This window comes from Stegodyphus dumicola, chromosome 10 (genome assembly GCF_044657685.1).
Source record: "Stegodyphus dumicola isolate Sdum_Otavi_A_Nest chromosome 10, ASM4465768v1".
NCBI lineage: Eukaryota > Metazoa > Arthropoda > Arachnida > Araneae > Eresidae > Stegodyphus > Stegodyphus dumicola.
Window position 1 is genome coordinate 22,897,015 of NC_140777.1, and position 22,068 is coordinate 22,919,082.

General features: G+C 30.9%; 1 protein-coding gene across 1 annotated transcript in view; it reads right to left on the reverse strand.

The window, feature by feature from the left end:
- LOC118181365 (rho guanine nucleotide exchange factor 7-like) overlaps nucleotides 1-22,068 on the reverse strand; it is an 84,917-nt gene that overhangs the window by 41,895 nt on the left and 20,954 nt on the right. Inside the window, exons 6-12 of the mRNA XM_035350496.2 lie at nucleotides 19,445-19,540; nucleotides 13,368-13,490; nucleotides 9,390-9,528; nucleotides 9,228-9,287; nucleotides 5,466-5,546; nucleotides 5,160-5,309; nucleotides 4,908-4,986 (exon numbers count right to left, since the gene is read on the reverse strand). Coding sequence (XP_035206387.1) covers nucleotides 4,908-4,986; nucleotides 5,160-5,309; nucleotides 5,466-5,546; nucleotides 9,228-9,287; nucleotides 9,390-9,528; nucleotides 13,368-13,490; nucleotides 19,445-19,540 — 728 coding nt within the window. The remainder of the gene's footprint in view (nucleotides 1-4,907; nucleotides 4,987-5,159; nucleotides 5,310-5,465; nucleotides 5,547-9,227; nucleotides 9,288-9,389; nucleotides 9,529-13,367; nucleotides 13,491-19,444; nucleotides 19,541-22,068) is intronic.

Consider the following 22,068-nt stretch of genomic DNA (forward strand, 5'->3'; position numbering starts at 1 on the left):
ACAATAAATTTCTTTTTCTCGGTAACTTTAATTACTACAAGCTTATGTTTAATATGTGATGGTTATTATTATTATTTTAAAAAGAATAAATATATGTAAAAGATCAATAAATAATTAATGAGCCATTTTGGCTACATATAAGGCAAGATTCTTAAAAAGCTTTTAGCACCAAACAAATAAGCTTCAGATTAAAATGCATAAAAAAGAATTTTTAAGATACCTAACAATATATACATACACACTGCTCTCCAGAAGTTAAGGAACAGCATGTTTTTTTAGTCTAATTTGAGAATGAAGCAACATAGAAGCAAGCAATTCACAGGACATGTTCACTAAACAGTTCTTTAATGAATGTGACATAGAATGTTTCTAAAGTTCAACACAAACGTGAATTTACAACAAAAAATTGCAATCTTGGCAGAGAAATCCAATCTTGGAGAAAGAGTATATATATATTTGAGGGAAAATGAGGCAGGAACATTACAAAAATGGGTTCTAATAAGGAATATGTCCACCCCTAGCTGCAATACAGTGGCACAAGCAACATTCCATGTTGTCAATTAAATTGTCAGTCAGTAGAATGGGAAGAAACGGCCAGACATGGAGTAATCCTTGTTCAAGCTCATCTAACGACCTTAAAAGAGGACTTAAAGCAGCAACCTGTCTCCCAGGATATTCCAAAGATGCTCTATCAGATTCAGGTCTGGGGATTGAGCTGGCCATTCCATCCGCTCCATAGCGTGATTCTCAAGATATTCTTGAGCAACCCAAGCTCAGTGCGGTCATGCATTGTCGTCCACCATAAGAAATCCAGGACCAATAGCAGCAGCATATGGGCAGACATATTAATCAAGGATCTTGTCCCGATATCTCACATCGGTCAAAGTTCCTCCATGGAACACATGCAGGTCAGTGTGACCATTGAGAAAGATTCCAGCCCAAACCATTATTCTACCACCTCTGTAACTGTGTCTTTCCACAATGTGGGATTGGTTGTATCTGATGCGTTGTTCCCTCCACATCAGCTGACGACCTGAATCACTCTCCAATGTGAACTTGGACTCGTCTGTGAGGGGAACAGATGCTTACTGTTGACTGGTCCAGAAGATGTGTTTTCTTGCCCAACATAAACAGCACCTCTGTGCATCCTCGGGTCAAAGGGACACAAACAACTGGTAGTCTTGCACACAGAAATGTATTGTGTAGGCATCTGTGCACTGTAGTAACTGAGATTCTTGTTCTCGTTGCCACTAAATGATCTGCCATGAGCTGAGGCACAGTAACGTTACTCCTTCTTCAGGCCAAAAGAGCTAAATAACGGTCTCTCACAGGTGTTGTAACTCTAGATCTGCCTAGAACAGGTTTTCTAGACCAGCAGTCACCAACAGACCACTGATGGTCCGTGAAAACTTTTTGATGGTCCACAGAAAAATTGGGACATTATATTTTTATGAAGATTCAGTTTAAAAAATGATGAGTAACAAAACCTATTATGGAACATGAATTATACTTTTTTAATTTTAGTTACTACTTTTAGAGAAATTCCTTCTGAATTTAGGGACTTTTTAGCTACTTTTGCAGGTGTATCTAGCGACATTTGAAGGTGAGACTTGGCATCCATTGATAGGCTGCTGTTATCAATAATAGCGCAAACTGCAATTCTCTTTCCTTTTGAATTACAAGCATATGCTTTGTAGTCATTAATAACACAATTTTTTTCCATGTCAATAGGCAGCTTGATGGATTTTTATGAGAACCATCTGCATTCTTGTTTATAATTGCATTACTGGAGGTTTCCGTTTTTGTTTTGTCTAACTGTTAACTGTTTTTTCTTGTTTTTTATGAAGTTCCTTTTCAGCAATATGGAAATATAAAAGCTCTCTGTAGAAGAAGGTAAGATTTTTGTACTATTTTTTTCATATAATTTTTCAATGTGAGTGAAATATGTGTATCAGTGATATGCTAATAGAGTTTTTATTGTTACTCATAATCAGGGGCATAGCCTGAATTTTCATAAAGGCATGCTGCTGAACACCACATGTTTTGAAAATTATATTAACAAATGAAAATTAGAATTACATGTATTGGAAGGTTGAATATTGTTTTTGCATATTAATATGTTTTTTAAGGTCTGATTTAAGTTTTTTTTTTTTTTAAATTCATATTAGTGGTCTGCCAAATACAAAATTATACATATATAGTGGTCCATAAAGTTCTAAGGTTTGACGACCACTGTTCTAAACACAGAATCTTCAGATTCAAACTGATTCCAGAGTCGGTGGACCGCACTACGAGAGATACTGAGACATCTAGCAGCATCAGTTTGTTGCATCCCCACTTCTATCCATCCAATCCCCCTCATTTCAACGAATTGGGCAAACAAATTCTTCTGGATATTGAAAGACTCTTTTGGACATTGTCCACGAAACTGTAATGAAACCGAAGATCAATACTTGTGAACAAAAATTACAATTTTTGCATTTTTTCTCCAACTCACATACAAGTATTCATTTCGACAAAATAAAAGTGGTAGCTATTGTTTTTGCATATATTTTCTTCAACTTTGTTACTGTCATGCAAATGAACTGTGAATTTAAACATTATTCAGATTTTTGTAATGGCGAGCTTTGAAAAACATGCTGTCCCTTAACTTTTGGAGGGCAGTGTGTATATATTAATAGTTCTATTAAGTAAAATTTTTCTATGCAAATGTAAATTTATTATTTTTGCTTTTCGGTACCAAATAATAAATATGACATAACAAAGTAAACAGACTGTACAACAGCCTACACTTCATGACTACTGCATAAATATATATATATATCTTTAAATTTAATCAGTTCATCAAAAACAGAAAATTAATATTTAAACCATATTATAATTGCTCAGGGCAATATATTATACATATTATACAACAGGAAAGTGTTGACAGAAAATTTCACATTAATGATTTGTCACATTGTTTTAAAATACCTTTTTGCATTAGTTTAACAAAGAACAATAAAAAAGAATTAACAATTTTTTCCTAATAAAATACACACAGAAAGAATTGAAAACAGCTCATTCCTCAACGTAATTGTTGCTATGTTTAATATAATGCTTCTATAATGCATGAATTTGGGAGGGGGTAAAAGGGGGACCCTTTTGATATAGCCACTTATGATACACCTCTCATTCAATTATATAATAAATTTCTTACCAATTACTGCATTTCTGCAGGATCTAAACATGTTAATCCATATGAGGTTTGACAAATGTGCAAGATATGAAATATATAAATACAGATCAATATTTATTTTATTGAAATATAAGCGGCATGAAAAATTATCTCGCTGTAAGAGTACATTCTAGTTGAGCAAATTGTAACATTTTACATGATTGCAGGTTTCAAGTGTTTTCAAGCATGCCCTTCCAAAAGTTAAAAATGTGATAGTAAACTCAACATATTTGATTCTAAATTTAACAGAAATTATATTATTATATACACTAAAATTATATTATTATATACACTAAATTATATTATTAATTCATGAGAATAATAATAAAGAGAGAATATTTTAATTATTTGAGTGCGGCAAAGTGCTATCACATTTCTCTTGTGTTATGCCAAAAATGCGTAGAAGCGCGATTGTGCTGCAATTTGTCATTATACAATTTTCACATTAATTGAGAGCAATTGTGTTCATATCAACTGCAGTTTTTATTAATAGCATTCAAATGTGGTTTTTAATAAGAGAAGAATTAATCTCTCAGATATGATGTGTTACTATAGTGACTCACTCTAGGTGTTGCCATTTTAACTGAATGATCGTTTTGATATGTTGTATTTCACACTTCTTTTGTCTTCACAATATGTTGTAGCTGACATGCTAGAGTAAGGTATGAATTGTTGCTTTTCATACATTGTACTGCTGTATTGTTTATGTAGTTTGCGTTGAAGTCTGCCACACAAAGAAACAGCCGAGTGCAAAATCCAGCCATGCCATTTTCAAAATAACTGATATTGTCATTTTTATGATGTCACAGCAGGCACAGGTAAAAGCAGATGGAACACCAGATTTTCACCAGTGGTTGCAAAAGTATAGACCAGCTAAACTAGCTGCCCGGTTCTAGCTTAATTTTGAGGAAGAATACTCCAAAGGGGCAGTCTGAGAGTTTCCCACCAATTTTCGGTTTCCCATGCATTTTGAGAGCAACCTTGCCACATTGTTGTGATTATAAACATCCCTGCATTCTCCACGATTCCAACTTGGGCCCATCAATAAAGAGACCACCTTAACTAATCAATATATCGGCTATAATATCACAGCAGTATTTCATAAACACTCACATCTGATTTTTTGAGTTCATGGATGAAGAATCATTTTGGTACTAATTTAGGTATGACTTTGACACTGCAGCAAGTCATGAATGCTGTAATATGACAAATTAGACATGATTTTAAATTCTACGGCAATCTTTCTGATTGTTATTAGCTACTTTTCCTATATGATCAACTCATTTTAGCGATAGCATAAAGTATAGCTGCAGTGTGAAGATACCTAAAACCTGCTATATTAGTCAAAGCTGACACATAATTTTTAAATCCATAAGTAAGAGTGTTGAAGTAACTAAAGTTTCAAATTTGCCTTTTTGTGCCATGATACATGACTGCTTGGTTCCTTATTCTCATTAGTCAGAAATAGTATGCTAATGTGCCCTACTTTTCTTGCATATATTGTCCATTTTGGTTCATATTTACTGAAAACACACTTTCCAAGCATATGAACAAATTCTTCAAGTGACAGGATATAACATAGCCACATTTCAACCACAAGGTAATTTTTAACTTTGGAAATTTCATATTTAAGTAAAAATATTATAGCACAATCTGAGTAAATACAGCTACACTGTAAAAATATACATACCAATAATTTCAAAAGCATACTGGAAATTTTCAAAAGAGTCTAATTTTCTCACAGAAATTCCAGATAATGGTAGTTTACCCTTAAAGATAAAATTTTAGAGAATTAAAAAATACAGAACACATTCTTAATACTTTTATGCACTTGAATTCATCTATAGAATAACAAAGTCTAGAAAACATGCTTTAATATAATGGCACAGAACAAAGAGATATGCATACGTAATTTTTATTAATTTAAAATAAAAAAAGATACCTCATAAACAAAAGCACTCATTCTAGGACTAATGGACAAGATGACTAGTGTTTCAGGAAATAACACTAGATAACGATCATTCTTCTTAGAATCTTCTGTAAGGAATACTACAGGTCCCATATGAACTATGCTCCCTAATGTATGTATTCCCTTTGAAAGATAAAAGTCATGAGACAGAAGGCAATAAACTAACATTGACTAAATAACTCCCACACTGCTCAAGTAGTTAATCAAATATTGTCAAAAGTTATTTGAAAGGATCATTTAACAAACTGAAATAGAAAATATTTGCAGTTTTTTACTTACTTCTCCTTCCCAGCCTCTAATGTTTCCTGTCATGATTTCTAATTCCATTTCCTTTTGCCTCCTAATAGTTGAACACACAGTCTGAAAAAATATAAAAATGGGATTACATGTATAGGATTCTAGTTAAAGTAAAGTTACCTGAAGCTAGAACTGTGAAGAGAAATCAAACAATAAAAATCAGCTTTATATTTGCGAATTTTCACAGGACTAGTTTCGATGGCTTTACCGAACCATCAGCCTCAGCTGCTAAAGTGCAAATGATGGTTTGGTAAAGCCATCGAAACTAGTCCTGTGAAAATTTGCAAATATAATGCTAATTTCAGGTTTGATTTCTAAATTCATATTTGTTTGGTGTGTTATTTTAACCTAAATTGTGAAGAGACTATTAGCCAAGTTCTGCTGTATCAGTAACAACTTAAGAAGGGTAAAAAGACCCTCTTATCCACTTAGGAGTTAACAGAAGGCACTCAACAAATATCTCATTTGTTAGCACAAGAGAGCTATTTAACACTTAGTTGCCTCTTGGCTAATACCACCGACACACATTAATATTGCAATTAAAATACACTGCCATAAAATAACAGGTTTTAACTAGTAGTGAAATAATGTGGCCAAAAGGCAGAACATGCTCTGTCTGAAGTAACTCAGACCACACTTAAATAACAGCTTTCTAGTAGTTTTGTATAATGCGCAAAACTGAAATCTCATTCTCGCAGGAAATCATGTTTTGAAAATGAGACTTTATTTTATTTTTATTATAAGTAAAGGCTGTTTCCAAAATAAAAATAAAATAAAATGCCACTCATGTACAAGATTTTTTTTTTTTTTTTTTCTCCTGCATGTGTGGGGGTTTATTTTCGTAACAGTTGAAATAATGATACAAAAATGAAATAAAATAAAACCCACACATGTACAAAATGAGAATCTCATTCTGGCAAGAAAGCATGGGTTGAAAATGAGAGTTTCAAGAAAAGGCTGTTTCCAAAATGATACACTGTGAAGTTGGCTGAAGGGGGACAGAGTTTAAGATGAGTAGGAAAAACTGACAGAATTAGGTCTCAAGCCAAACAATTTTCAAATTTTGTTAGACTTACTGTTGCATTGTTTCCTTTTGTTGATTTGATTATTATTAGAAGACCCATCTAAGTTAAAAATTGCAAAATATCTTGTTAACATAGAAAATGAATATGACTAAAGAACAATATTCAACAATAAAAAAAAAAAAAAAAAAAAGAAAAAAAAGAATTTTACAATAAATTTACCATCTCTTTGTATTTTAATATATCTTTTGTTTTTTCAACTTACCTCAGTCAAAAGAATCTACTGCAAAGCTTATATTTTGCATTGTAGCAACTGAAAATTTATTTACCAATGTGAATTTTTTTTTAATAATAAATCTGGCTTAACATTTTTATAAAAAAGAAGGGGAAGAAGCAACAGAGAAATGTATTTTAATAAATTATCTCAAAATAACGTAACCAATTTTAACCTTATTGTCAAGAGATCAATTTCTGACTTTTTGGGTTGCCATGTGGATCTGCTTCGACTGTTTGAAAGCATTATGTATTGTCAAATACTGGTAAGTTATTTCTTGCTTGTCTTTCCTGAATTTTTATGACAACCTGCTTACATATAACCAATTATGCCTCTAACATACATAAAACTGTTTCTTGGTGTATTAAATACAAACACAATATGCTGTCCATAAAGTGATACTTCTAAAAAAATTGACAATGGCATGTATTATATGTAAAATTTGTATGGTTTACCATAGCATTCAATGGTTACAGTTCATAACATAAAACATGATCTCTAAAAGTAATTCAAAGAAAGTCAAGTGTACAAGGGAAACAACGAATGGAGGGAAAAAAGGCACTACTAAAAATGATGTTCCAATAAAATGGTTTAAGCTGTACAAAAGTGAAAGTGCTGAGCTGTTTGTTACCTAACAAAGGAACAAGTTTTCTCTCCCTAGATTTCAAAGATTAAGAGGATGATTATGCTGAAGGTTGCCTTGACACTTCAAACATACATGTGGTTTAATATTTCATTCAGTGTGATGAGGAAAATGGAAATCTGATAAGGAAGCAGCAGCTAAATTTGTCAATAAATTCACCAGACTTACATAAATAATTAAATCCAAAAAGTTTTACAGAAGAGATTTCTGGAAACATATGCCAGGGTGAACTTCAGGAAGTATATGCTTAAGAGAACTCTGACAGGTGTGAATGTAAAATCACGAATAGGTTATAAAGCATTAAAAGATAACTTTACTATGCTGGGCTACTCTTATGTCCCAGAGACATTTAGGTATATGTTGGTAATCAATAAAATTTTAAATCTAGGGTCTTTCAAAGAAATTCTTATGATTTACTGAGGGAGGGGGGTGATGAAAGAAAGAAAGAAAGGAAGGGGGAAAAAAAAGAGAGAGAGAACAAAATGACACTATACTAGACTGTCTTGAAAATTATTTTATTGCACTCTGATTGTCAGCATGACTTTTGCTATGTACCTTTCCCTCTTTGCATGCCATTAATATCAATTTTAGTAGGAGGATATTATGCTCTTTGAAATTTAAGTACTGTGCCCATTTTTTTTATGAGGAAGCTACCAATTTAACAGACCAATAAATGAATTCTTTAAGAAGTTAGGGGAGAAATATACCTTACTATCAATTCATAGAAATCTACACAGGCATCCACACTGAAAAATATAAGGCATATATTATGCCAAATTCATGCTTAAGCCTGTATCTGTGAAGACCAATGCAATTTTACATGAGTTATGGTTGCAAAGAAATGAAAAATTATACCCGACCTCTTGTTTTTGCTCACAGTACACATAACTACGGTGTTAAAGATCTGTGTGGAAAATGTATGAACAAAATGTTGAGGCACAGATGAAGCAGAAGATGATTTATCTACTTTTCACTGTTATATTGACTCAGAAATTGTGTAGATGATTGTAATTCTACAGAAATAAACTGATGAGGAGAAAACAGTGATGCAAATAAGAAAGATGTAGTAGGAAAGGTCTACAGCAAAACAGTTTAATAAGTGCTCCTAACTATTTTGCTGTAAAGCATTTATATGTCAAATAACAAACTAACTAAAGCTGCTTAACTTGAAACATACATATAAAAAAATGTTGGAAAGTGTTACAGTTAAGTCAGTACTTCAATATCTAATGCCTAATTTTTCCCAGATGAACATAATCACCATCAGTTCCTCTTATTTCAGCTACCTTCTGGGATGATTTCTTGACAATCTTTTACATCAAGACATGTAAACCTTCTTACTTGCAAATTTTATCTCTTCATTCTGGAAATGCTAGTTATGAGGTTTCTTGTGTATACCAATAGAATCACTATTAATCTTTATTTGATTCGTGCATCACTGAATTTTCATCTTCATTTTTTCTTCTTTTTATTAACCAATATATATGCATTTACAGGTTTTTTTTTTTTTTTTATGGAGGATGTAATGACCATCTGTTCAGTTAAGTGTATTGTAATGTATCCATTGGTACTCTGGGACGCTAATTTAACCAAGAACATATGGGTTCCAATGATGTCAGATTAGATATGGTTAAACAGCAGCACATGTATACCTACACTAGAAATTTTCAACAATGCACACAATGCTATATATAACTAATTTGATAGTAAAAAAAAAAAGCAAATATATCCTAGATGCAATATACCAATAATAATATGAGTAACACTGTTTTATATATATGGTACAAGACTAACAAAATACTTACAGCAATATCACGATAGACAGAAACAGATCTCTGAGTATCACCCCTATCGATATGATTTTCCTACAAACCAAACAGACTTTTATGAAAAAAAGACTGCAAAATAATACTTAACTTTTTTGCAAGTTAATATGTTAAAAAATTATATATTTAAAAAAAAATTACCTGAGTATGCCTCTGTAATTCTTGTAGAAGGGCAGGATATTTTTCTAATCGCCTAAATGGTCTACTGAGGCCAGTAGTCAAAGTAAGAATACCAGGGGGATTAGCTCCATGCTCCTCCATAAATTTTTCAAGAGCATCTCTACACAATTTTCGAAAGTATAGTTCTCAATATTAATAATGGCTGGTTATATTTTATAATTATAAAATGCATGAATTTCATTGTACTGGTGTGCACGAAAACTATAAAACAACAATTCAATGTTGTGAAAGATGGATAATTACAATGGAATGTAAAACCATGTGAAACAGACAAGCAGCTCATCATCAATGATTATCAGCCCCATTACACAAACATGACCTAAGAGATGGAAGACAAATACGCCAACTAGTAGATACTAAGGTAAGGAATAACCTGGCAGGTATTTCAGATTTAATTTTATCATTTTGACCTTAATTTATGTAATTAAAGGCACTGTTTTTTTGAATAATACTGACTCTGATATTCACCAGGAGGAGAATGTATGCAAGACCTTGATATGCTAACACATAAACTATATTTAAAACGAAACATAAAAGGTGACAACATACCACTCTTGCCAACATGCAAATATTCAAACATTTGAAAAAAAAAATTAAGATTAATATCAAGCAGTTTAATTAAAGAATGATCTTTTTAAATTTCTTTGAGAGACAACTATGCTTGCACACACTTAACCCAAGATCATTAACTTCTGCAAAATTTAAAATTCCACTTCATTCCACTAGATGATTTGCATATCTCCAAACATCTGACCAATGCATGGTTATTAATAGTTCCAATCAGAAGAAAGATGTTTAGTGATGTGGTGTTTATATTTGTGTAATTTGCACTTTTCTTCAAGTTCTTAATTTCATGCATTGGGAAAGTTTAATGACTTTGCTACGTTTTTTTGCACAGTTAGTCCAATCATTTTAGCATGTTTTGCAGTCTATTAGATACACTGTAATTTTATCCTTAGGTGGAATTTACTAAAAATACTTGTAATAATAAAATAAAAAGAATACTTTACTTTAGACAGAAAAGGATCAAAGTATCTATTTTAATGATAACACTTTATATATATATATATATAAAACAGAACTGTTACATTAAAAAATTAGGAAATATATAAGAGTTTATTCACTGTAACAACAGAAATTCACCATCCCTGCTGCTACAATCATACATACAGTTATCTTCACTTTGGTTGCCACTGTCACTGGATTTGTTACTTTCCTTATAAGCAAAGTAGTCATCTTCACTTCCATCTAGCCATTGCTAATTACACACTTTTTAAAAGACTATATAACTTTCAACCGAGACTTTTTCACCCACTCACAAATACTAGAAATTGCCTGCCATTTCATTTTTCCAGTCTGTGTGACATCATGAGTTGGTGCCTCAATCATTTTACACACTTTATCATTCTTGAATCCCTTAAAATGTTAATTGATTGAAATGTTCAGAGGCAATAGCTGAGAAGTCAATGCACCAGGAATCACAGCAAGATGCGTCTTCAGTTCAAAAACAAAGATTTTACTGACTCCATTATATGGGCCTTAAACTAACTGCACAATAATAAAGATGATTTCTTAGACTTATGCACCACAGATTTCTGTAACCATAGCTCCATACCCTCTTCATCTATCCATCATTTAGGATGAACATGTATATAAATTCCATGTGGCACTGTACGTTTAGGCAGAGTTTTTTTGCTTAAAAATTAACAAAGGAGGGAGTGAGTTTTAAACCACCAGCACAACATGCAAGAACTGTAGTATAGAGCATCTTCTCATTAACAGTAGTCTTTATCATTACTGTCTTAGCATCTTTGACATCTGCTGTTCTTTTTGATAGCATGTCAAAAATCAAAGGCAGCTCATCCATGTTTTCTACCTGTTTATTTTCTTTTTGTCAAAATAGACAAATTGTAAAAGATTCGTCAAGATAGATATGTCAAAATTTTCTATTTGTCAAAACACATATTTATCTCAAGTTTAGGTGTATTTGAGAAATTCCATAACCTTTTGTATTCAAGTGGCAGTTTTTGTGCTATTGGCTGGTACGCATGCACAGATAATTTCTTTCAATGAATCTCTTGCACCATGACGATGTCCCAGAAAATTCGGCAATAGACATATCTATCATTAGTTTTCTTGCTTCAATTAATAATTTTTATTCAAACAGTAACGTCATTCTTCCGTAAATTCAGTTCTTAACATGTTCCTCAAGCTCTAGCCATTTAGTAGCAGATGAACGTAAAATTCGGTACTGTTCTATTAATCAGGACTCAATTCTATACATACATACATTTCTGAATCTGATTCCAATAGCAGAACAGTACCAAACTTCTTTTACTCCTATCTGCATTCACTAAAACCATTTTTTGCTTCTTCCATTCCCATATCATCATCTCAATTGAAGGTGGGCTAGAACACCTTTCAGCAGCTCTGTTATTATGCCCTTAAGCCTAATTCACAACTTCCAAGTTTAAATACAATTCTGCATGGCAATCTTCTTTCTTTAGATCCTATGAAGGTAGTCTAGTTTTAACATAATATACAAGATTTACTTTCTCCAGGTGAAAACATTATTGTACAGTCAAAAGTCGTTAATTCGGACACCCATAATTCGAAATGATTTATAATCCGGACCTCAAAGCTAAAAGCTTTCTGCGCATGCGCCACGTTGATACATGCGCATAGGCGTTTATGCGTGCGCGTAAGACCTTTTACAACTGCGCATATGAGTATGCGCAAATGCAGAATACGTTTTCGCGTGCGCGTTTTATGTATAACGGACGGTATAAGCTAAAATTACCTAATTATCGATTTCAGTTAATGTTGATGATTGCGTTGTTCCTTAATTTTCGAATTGGATCCGGCTTATTATTTTTTGCAGACTGTAAGAGCAATACTATAAAAGTAAACTTGAACTTTCGATTATGTCAAATAGAATTTCCGATTCTGGAGCTCCCAAAGGATCGTACAAAACGAAAGTATGTTTCGATGTTCATAAAAAAAAAGTGGAATTGCTGCAAAAAATGGATAAAGACATGAAGAAAGTGACAGAGAGGTTAGTGGAAACGAAAAAATTTCGATTGACAAGTTAGTCGGTATTCTCGGCACAGCAATTAACGGGATTTGAACAGCGGAACTTTGTAACTGAACAAGAAATTATGTCTGTTTATAGAATTAAAGAGAAAGTATTATCACATAAAACGAAGCAACTTACATTGAAAGAAATGTTTAATAAAGTAAACAAATAAATATTAAGCTTTTTTTTTTTTTTTTTTTTTTTTTTTTTGTAAATTTTGATACCCTTTAGATCATAATTGTTCTTTATTTCATAAATTACGGTTTCATATTTTTAATTTTAGAATTTCTGCATGCCATCTTACGAGATTTAAACTGATGATCTATAATCCGAAATCGCTGAAGTCTTGACGAGTCCGGATTAACGACTTTTGACTGTACTACTTAAATTTGATTGCCTATAAACTCAGAGTTTATTGCAGGAGATATTCTGATTCCAGGGAAGCAATCATTGAGCAACTTTCATTTTCAACTAGTAGAAATTGGCCAGCCAGAAATGTCCTTTTATGCTGAAGCAGGAAACATGATAAACATATGTAAGCTGTGTAGGCATGGCAGCTTGCATTTTAAAATGTAATAATAAAGAAAGAATATTACCATTTTCAAATGTAAGTCGGGCTAAAGTGAGTGACAGCACAAAAAGGTGGAAAGATTTAGATGCCTTTGAAAAAAAAATTGCTTTCGTACCATGCATGCAAATGGTTATTGTACTTTATAATACATCTTGTTATTGGTGCGGTGTGATTTTGAGCAAGAAGTAGTGCTATTTATTTTTATTAATTTACATTTAATGAACTTTAAAGTTTAAAAATATACTTTTAGTAACAAGTGAAGTCAAGATAGACTGAAAAGTAATTTGCTTACTTGTGCTTTTCAATCACAGAAACAGCTTTAGGATGTTCAGAGCAATATTTAAAATGAATTTTCTTCATAAGTGGTGCTATCTGAATAAAAATACCTCCAATCCTTTGTACTTTAGCAGCTGCCCTAAATAAAAATAAAATAAAAATACTAAATCAAATGCAATTTATTCAAAAAGGATGTGTAAAACAAAAAAAAAAAAAAAAAAAAAAAAAAAAAAAAAAACATTTTATCTCTCAACTGTTTTCTTTAGTAATTATTCATGTTGAAACCTTTCAATATTTAGTGAAACAGAGAAGTGACAACAACAAAAAATCAGATACTTCTCTGTTAACAGGGTGCCACTAAGCACAAAACATAAACATTGGTGACAACCCTAATGATACATTAAAGCTTCATGAAATGAAAAACTATTTTATATATGATGAATATAATGTTTAATGTGTACAATGCCAAATTTATTTTGTTCTAATACTATTATTCTCTGAGATTTTCTCATGTGAAAACATTAGAGAATTGCACATATTAAAAATTATATGTATCATTACTGTACCGTTGTTCATGGCGTGATATAAATATGCTACCAAGATTTGACAACTGGCATTTTGTTAACAGAAAAAAAAAAAAAAAAAAAAAAAAAAAAAAAAAAAAAAAAATCAAAAGTCAATGTTTTTCCTTAAAATGACAATATAAATTTGCAACAAAGTTATCACCATAAAATGAAGAAAATACTTTGGATGAAAGCAAAAATTCTCTTTATAACAACAGCTATATCTAACCTAAACATTTTACATGGCATCTTGTCATTAACTTATTAATTATATAAAGAAAAAGTTACAACCATTATCAACACAATATTTTTCTCCTCAAATTTATAATCATAATTATTAGACTTATTCCTCCGATTTATTAATCCTTGACAATAACCTTCAGCTAGTTGTGATGCAACTGGAAACTACAATTTCCAAATTAAAAAATGCATATAAAACCAAAAGATAAATTAAAAATTTAATTAGAACCAAACAAATCAAATATCTGCTAAATATTAAGTAAAATAAATTTATTTACAAAAGTGGGGGGGAAAAGTAGTAAAATATTAAGCAAAAATATCATCTGTAAATAAATGTTCCCGTTTGAGTTTACAAAATATTATTAAAAAAAAAAAAAAAAAAAAGAAAAGAAAAGAAAAAAAGAAAACTGAGTTTATTTTACCCTTATTTTAGTTTTTTTTTTTTTTTTTTAAATCCATTTATCCAAATGTCCTTATTATTTAGGTACTTAATATTTTCACTGCTATAGAAAAATTACATAAATGTTTATTTTTTAATTTTTTCTGACGATTTACTTTGTAAAATAATGTAAAAAATGATATATAATGCAATTCTTACATACATGTTTTTTAAAAATCCGAAAATTTCGTCATTTATTGGAAATGCGTGCTGAAAATGGTAAGTTTTTTTCCCCTACTACCTCAGTAAGCTTCAAAGTCCTAGACGTGCGGTGGTTTCACAGTGCGACCACCACCTACAAAACAATAGGCAACAGTAGATTTTTTTAATTCATATATTATTTGTCTCTAGGATCATAATATTCAATTTCTAGAGATTTTTGTTAAAAAAATTATAAAAATAATATTGCGTGCATCAAAGGGTTAATGATGCAAGTATAATGAATTTTGCCACTTGATATCTCCTTGATCCAAATAGTATTACATTTCTGTAATTTAAATGAAGAATGAAAATAAATACATTTTAATTTTAATTTTTACACAACATTAAAAAAATGTAGTATTTCAAAGACTACATGTAAAGACAATTTTTAAATACAAACAAAACCATCTCACTCCAGCTCCTTGCCTTTTGACATAATTTCCCAAATAATGATGGAAGTTTTAAAGAAACAGAATCACACATTTTGCTCAACTAATACGAAGATAATTGGTACACACATTGGTAAATCCATCAGCAAATTAAAAATGTTTTTGGTAGTCAATCCACAATGTTGCCAGTTCAGGGCTAACACTAAAATAATTCTTCACTTCAAATTTTTATATAAATGTCATACTGAACTTGAATGGTTGCAGTAGAACTTATCATGCTAATATGGATATGCAGAAGTTTGATTAATAAATACAGAACTATACACAAATATGTATTCACTTATAGTTGTCAGACATTGGGTACTTCCGCTAGTTTTAAATAAAATATAAGTAATGTTAGATACAACAGGCTTAATACCAAAGAAACTTTACAGATTTTACAAGAAATTGCAGCTGATGGTTTGATGCATAACAAATGCAATGCTGTGGTTTTAGGAAACACAAAATAATGCTGATGAAATTAGCAATTCAAATTCCAAAATTCAACATCCATCAAACCCAGAGGAAGACTACCTTTTCATTTTAGTAAAACACACACACACAAAATATATATATATATATATATAAAGTTAAAACTTCTATAAAAAATATGGTCAAAGGGGGAATACTTTTTCTATTTCATACTCAGAGACTGAAAAGAAGTTTTCTATGTGCTTTCAATTAATTCATCAGTGAACCAAACTCAAAATCTACTTAAATTCGCAGAAAATATAAGAATCTAGACTTTAGACATCACCCTAGATCAGGGATGAGCAAACTTTTTTTGGTCGCAAGCCAAAAAAAAAAAAAAAAAGTTTGGCGGGCCAAGATAAATTTTTCTAAAATTTTAAAAACAATATACAAGTAATACAATTTGAATGTGTTAATGACATGAATGAAATTGGAATTTTATTTTTAAAAGTTCCTTAGGTTCGAAGTGAGATGTACTGAATCTAAGGAAAGAGTCTTAATGCTCATCTGTCAGTCTACTTCTGAAATAATTCTTTCTAAGGTTCATAGTTGAAAATGCTTGTCCACATATATAAAATGAAGCAAACATAGCACTGATTTTCTGGGTGTGAGATATTAAATTTGGGAAACTTACTTTCCATAATGATTTCTAAAACTCTAACTTTGATATATTTAGAAACAACTGCTTGAGATTATTATTAGATTGCAACTCAATTAATTCAAGCTGCAAATCTGACCTCACTGCTTCACAATTTTAGTTGAAAGGCATGGAAAAATATCCAGCTCTGTTTAAATAGCACTGAAATCTTGAAATCTGCATTCAAAGTAAAAATGCAGTTTTTTCAAGCCATCTTCATTTACTGAGAGCATTGGATTAAACCTTGGGAAATGAGACAAGTCGTTCTTAGCTAGCTGCCCAGCAAACAGATAAAAGTTTTAGTTTAAAAGCTTTGAGATGAGCCCACATATCGCCGATAAATTGATTTTCCCCTTGCATCTAGAGAAAGTAAAAAGATCATCAGTTCTTTGAAAAAAGGGAAGAGAAAAAAATAATATTTAAACAAAGTAGTAAAGGAGATGGATATATATAATATATAAATATATATTTCTTTTAATTTGCCTCGGATCGGCAAATTAAAATTATATCCGTGGGCCGGATAGAACTTTCTGGCGGGCCGCAGTTTGCCCATCCCTGCCCTAGATGATAAGAAAAATTTTTAGATATGCAAAACATTTGTGCAGTTTTATCTACATAAAAATACAGAAAAACATATGAAAAAATAAAGGTTCATGGAGTAAAATGTCTGTTCTTGCATTTTAATTGTTATTATCTATTATTACTCCTAATGAAGGCCTGTATCTAAACAGCATTTATTGGCTAAATTTGTATAATAACTTATTTTAATCTCTGCTTTCATAAATTTTCATTCATTAATATGATATTTACATCATTAAAGAACATAAGAAATCAAAATATTTTAAGTTATAAGCTAATATATACCAAGTGACAAAAAATCTCATGACCATATAAAGGCAGGCATGCTACTCAGAGGGTTTAAGAAGTATTACAAGGATAAACAAACAAATTTTCTCTGTAAGCAGTAAAAAATGATTATTTACTCTTTCTAAGTAGGCACTAGTATTTGTAGTGCTAAAGGAACTAGTATAATAGGTTTTGTTTTGAAACAAAGTATAATAAATGATTTACTGTGGAGAAGCTGATTACTTATTTTTCACAAAATTTACATAAAGTTCATACTACAAATTTAAGCAAGTAAATGCTATTATGCAGAAAGTAAAATACATTTTGGTTGATCTTTACAATATGGTAACTGGTAGTTTGGCGACATTTTGGAGGCGATAAAGGTTACTACCTGGGACTTTGGTAATAATGTCAGCAGTACTCAGTTCCAATTACGCATTATTTTGCGTGAGGGAAATGAGAGATCATGGGATATGTCATGTGATATTAATAGACGAATTACGGTTCTTTAATCGGAAAAGGGGGGAAATTGGTAAAAAATGTGTAAATTTTGTATTTAGCTTTATTCTGTGTTGTGTGAAACAGTGTTGTGTAATTTTTGGATCCCATGGCCCTAACTAAAATGAATTTGAAATGGGTATTTAGGCATTGTGATAAAGAGAAGTTTGCTTTTTATTTAGCGGAGGAAGTATGGAGGAAAAATTCGCAGAAAAAATCTTTCAATAATTTTATTGAATGAATTAGAAAAGTGTATCCGCCACGTAATCAAGATTCTGAAGAAGATTAGGTAAGTTAGTATTTTTAATTATTTGAGGATATTATTTTTATGCATTGTTCTAAATGTAAGTTGGAAAGGAATTTGGTATTATTGGGAAATTGTTATTAGCAATGATTTAGTTTAAAGTAATTAGGATTGTAAGGTAATTTTTATTAATTTAATGTATGTGCTCATTTATATTTTAAGTAGTGTTTTTGAATTTAATTATATTTTAATGAAACGATAGTTATTTTGTGAATTTTATGTTTGTAGGAATTTGGTATACGTTTAAGTTGAAATAAACGTGCATGGAAATAATTTAAATATTTGATACTAAGTATTTGTAATACTTGTATGAATTCGTTGGTGACGTGTATAATGTAATAGATGATTTAGAGGTAAAAGTTTTTGGATATTTTATTTATTTTATATGTGGAAATGTTCATATTTGTAAAGGATAAATACTTTTTCGCGATCTGGTAATTTCATATATGTTCTTTTTAGCGGGTTTAAAGATCGAGAAAATTGTCGTGTATTTTCGTGAAATTTTTCTAATTTACGAGAAAAGAGCAGTGTACATGGATATAGTGAAGAGTGTGCGCAATGCCATTTTTGTGCAATTCTGGGATGTTTTTTTAAGTAAAAATAAGTCGACGTGTACATGGTTTAGTGATATTTTAATTAAATGATAGTTATTTTGTGAATTTTATGTTTGTAGGAATTTGGTATACGTTTAAGTTGAAATAAACGTGCATGGAAATAATTTAAATATTTGATACTAAGTATTTGTAATACTTGCATGAATTCGTTGGTGACGTGTATAATGTAATAGATGATTTAGAGGTAAAAGTTTTTGGATATTTTATTTATTTTATATGTGGAAATGTTCATATTTGTAAAGGGTAAATACTTTTTCGCGATCAGGTAATTTCATATATGTTCTTTTTACCGGGTTTAAAGATTGAGAAAATTGTCATGTATTTTCGTGAAATTTTTCTAGTTTATGAGAAAAAAGCAGTGTACATGGATATAGTAAAGAGTGTGCGCAATGCCATTTTTGTGCAATTCTGGGATGTTTTTTTAAGTAAAAATAAGTCGGCGTGTACATGGTTTATGTGTATGCGTTATTTTGAAAAACGCGTAAGGAGTATGGTATTGTGCACTTTTTCCCAATTTTGCAGTGAATATTTGTCATGATTAAGCAGTTTTGTTTGGTAAAATTTCTAGCAAAAGTGTAATTCGGCTAGTAGATTGTTGGAAGAAGTGTTCAGTAGATAAGAAGAAAAGAAACATGTCTTTACTTCGTGAAGACAAAATGGCGGCGGGGAAAAAAAATAGAGGGTTGCTGTAGAAGAATTGGTTGCCAAATTTTCGCCAAAAAATCGCCAAATTACCATAATGTAAAGATCAACCTACATTTTAAATACTACAGAAAGAAAAGTAAATATTTAACTACATGAAAAACAACAGAAAGTAATTTTATACAATAAAATGAAAATGAAAGTTTTTACCCTTTCACATCCTCCAACATGTTAAGCAAAGCTCTACTACAAGCACATACATCTTCCATATTATTTATTAACTGAGAATATTCTACTGAATCCAAACTAAAAATAAACAATGGTACAGCAAATTAATCCATACTGTACAAAAGAAACATTCTATAAAATATTTAATAGCAGCTAAAATCTGAAAAACCAGAAATACTTAATTTTAGTATTAAATTTTAGTATTAATTATACACACACACACACACACACACACACACACACACACATATATATATATATATATATATATATAAAACTATTACTAGATTTATTACAGTACATAACAAACAGAAAGCAAGAGAGTCAGAATATATATACATATAAACTGACAGAGTCGGAAGACACAAACTGCAGAGTGTGATTGAAAGTGTTGCTTTTATAATGAATACTTGCATGCTCTAAATTTACATAATTTTCACTGAAATTCTTAATAAAAATTAATTATATATGCATCTTTTATAAGAATGGCAATGCGCTTCCCAGAAGATCATGTGACTACTTCTCAGACAGACATGAGACAGGAGCAACGATGAAGTTTATAAAATTGAACAAACACTGAATTATGATTATTATGATGTTATTCTGTTTTTGTGATGCTATGAAGTGACTTTCTCTTCTTATTTCTTTTTATTTTTATGTGTCATCCTTGTGTTATGTTTGTTATGTTCACGTGTTTTCATAATTAAATTACTAAATTACAGTTGTCATCAATAAGACTTGCTATAGTTTGGAAGTACAACTGCATAATACATATATCATGACATAAAATTTTGTCAAAATGATAGGGATGATTTCATAAAAAAGAATTAAATATGATATAATTTTGTTGAAACTAGAAGTAAAAATTAAAAAAACTTCTTAATTTTCAAATGGTTTCCATGCACACTGAAGGCTCACAAACAGCTCCTATACAAAGTAATCCCTCAACATTCATGTCCCCCCTCTCTGGGGCTCTAATTATATGCATTAAAAAATTAATGGTAAAATCTTGCCTAGTTTTATTGCTTTATTTTTATAACTTGCACATTATTTATTTATGGGTTTTTTCCAGCCTCTGCTTAACTTCATTTTAGTACACATGACAAACCCCTGGACATAAGTGAAGGAAGTTAGTTCAGCAGCAACATACAATTCAAGGTTTTGCTCTGCTTCATGGATTTCAAAATAATAACAAAGGCTTTGACAATAAATGCTTATTAGTGTAAATTACAGTCATAAATCATGGCTGAAGAATACTGTATATTAGCACTTTGCCAGCTCATTTAATAAATACTGCATGAAACATAAGAAGAGAAGATTTTGAAGCAGTAAATGAAATAGATACAGGAAAAACAGCAACGAGCACCACCTAGTGGTTGCTGGGACAAAACACTGGCTAAAAAAGACTATAGCAGTCAGTCGATGTGCTGGACTCAAAAGACTAAGAATGCTGTGTCCCCGAGATTTACTTTGCAACTTATGTGTGTAATTATAACGCCCTTAATTGTAATGTTTTATCTTATTTGTGTTCTGTTAATTAAAACTATTTAAAAAAGCCAAGTGAGTCTTTTGTTTATGGTAGTTTTGGTTATACAAAGGCTTTCACAATAAATGCTTATTTGTGTAAATTATGGTCATAAATCATGGCGAAACTGTATATTAGCACTTTGGCAGCTCATTTAATAAATACTGCATGAAATATAAGAGAAGATTTTGAAGCAGTAAATGAAACAGATACAGGAAAAACAGTGACACTAATAGCAAAAGTTGGTGTTAGAAGAGCTTATCACAATCCTGAAATGATTAGGAAATGGAAGTGGAGTTTATAAGTAAGAATTTTCTTTGGCAAAATAGTCAACTGATTTGTGATCTATTATTCAGTTCTCTCTTGGCAAGGGAATTGAAGTCTAAATTTGGTATTTAAAATTTACTGCTTGTCTATAAGCACAGATTTTTTTTGGGGGGGGTAAGGGGGAAAGAGGAAATGAAGCTCTGTAAGACAGTTTCTTTCTCATTCTGTTAATAGCCTAAATATTGATTAATATTTTTATTACATTAGCTTTCATTGTTAAATCCACTTAGTGATTTAAGTAAACCAACTCTGTCTGTCTACATCATTATCAAACTGAGTAATATTCAAATTCTGTGTGAATGGCTGATATTGCACTAAACTTAAATTTTGAATTCCCTTATAATCTTATTGGCTAGTATCCATTTCTGAAGATAATAAGGGATTATTATAATACATATTTAGTCAAAAAGTTTGAAAATAAATAGCCAGCACTTAAAAAAAAAAAATCAATATTGAATGTCCCCTCTCTGATGCAATTTCTCCAGAAAAAAATTTAATCATACAGAATTATAAACCATCATTTTTCAAAAAGTTTCCTCTACATAGTTATTGAGATTTAAATATTCCATGAATGGTCACAAAGTAAATCCAATAATTGGCAGTCATAATACGTCTGTCTATAATATGAGTGACCCCCCGATTTCAAAATTCACTGGAACGGGTATGTCCATGGATAAAAAGTTATCATTAAATACATCAATTCCTTCAAGCAGCTGAAATTCATGGGAACAAGTGTATTTATTCAGGGAAAATC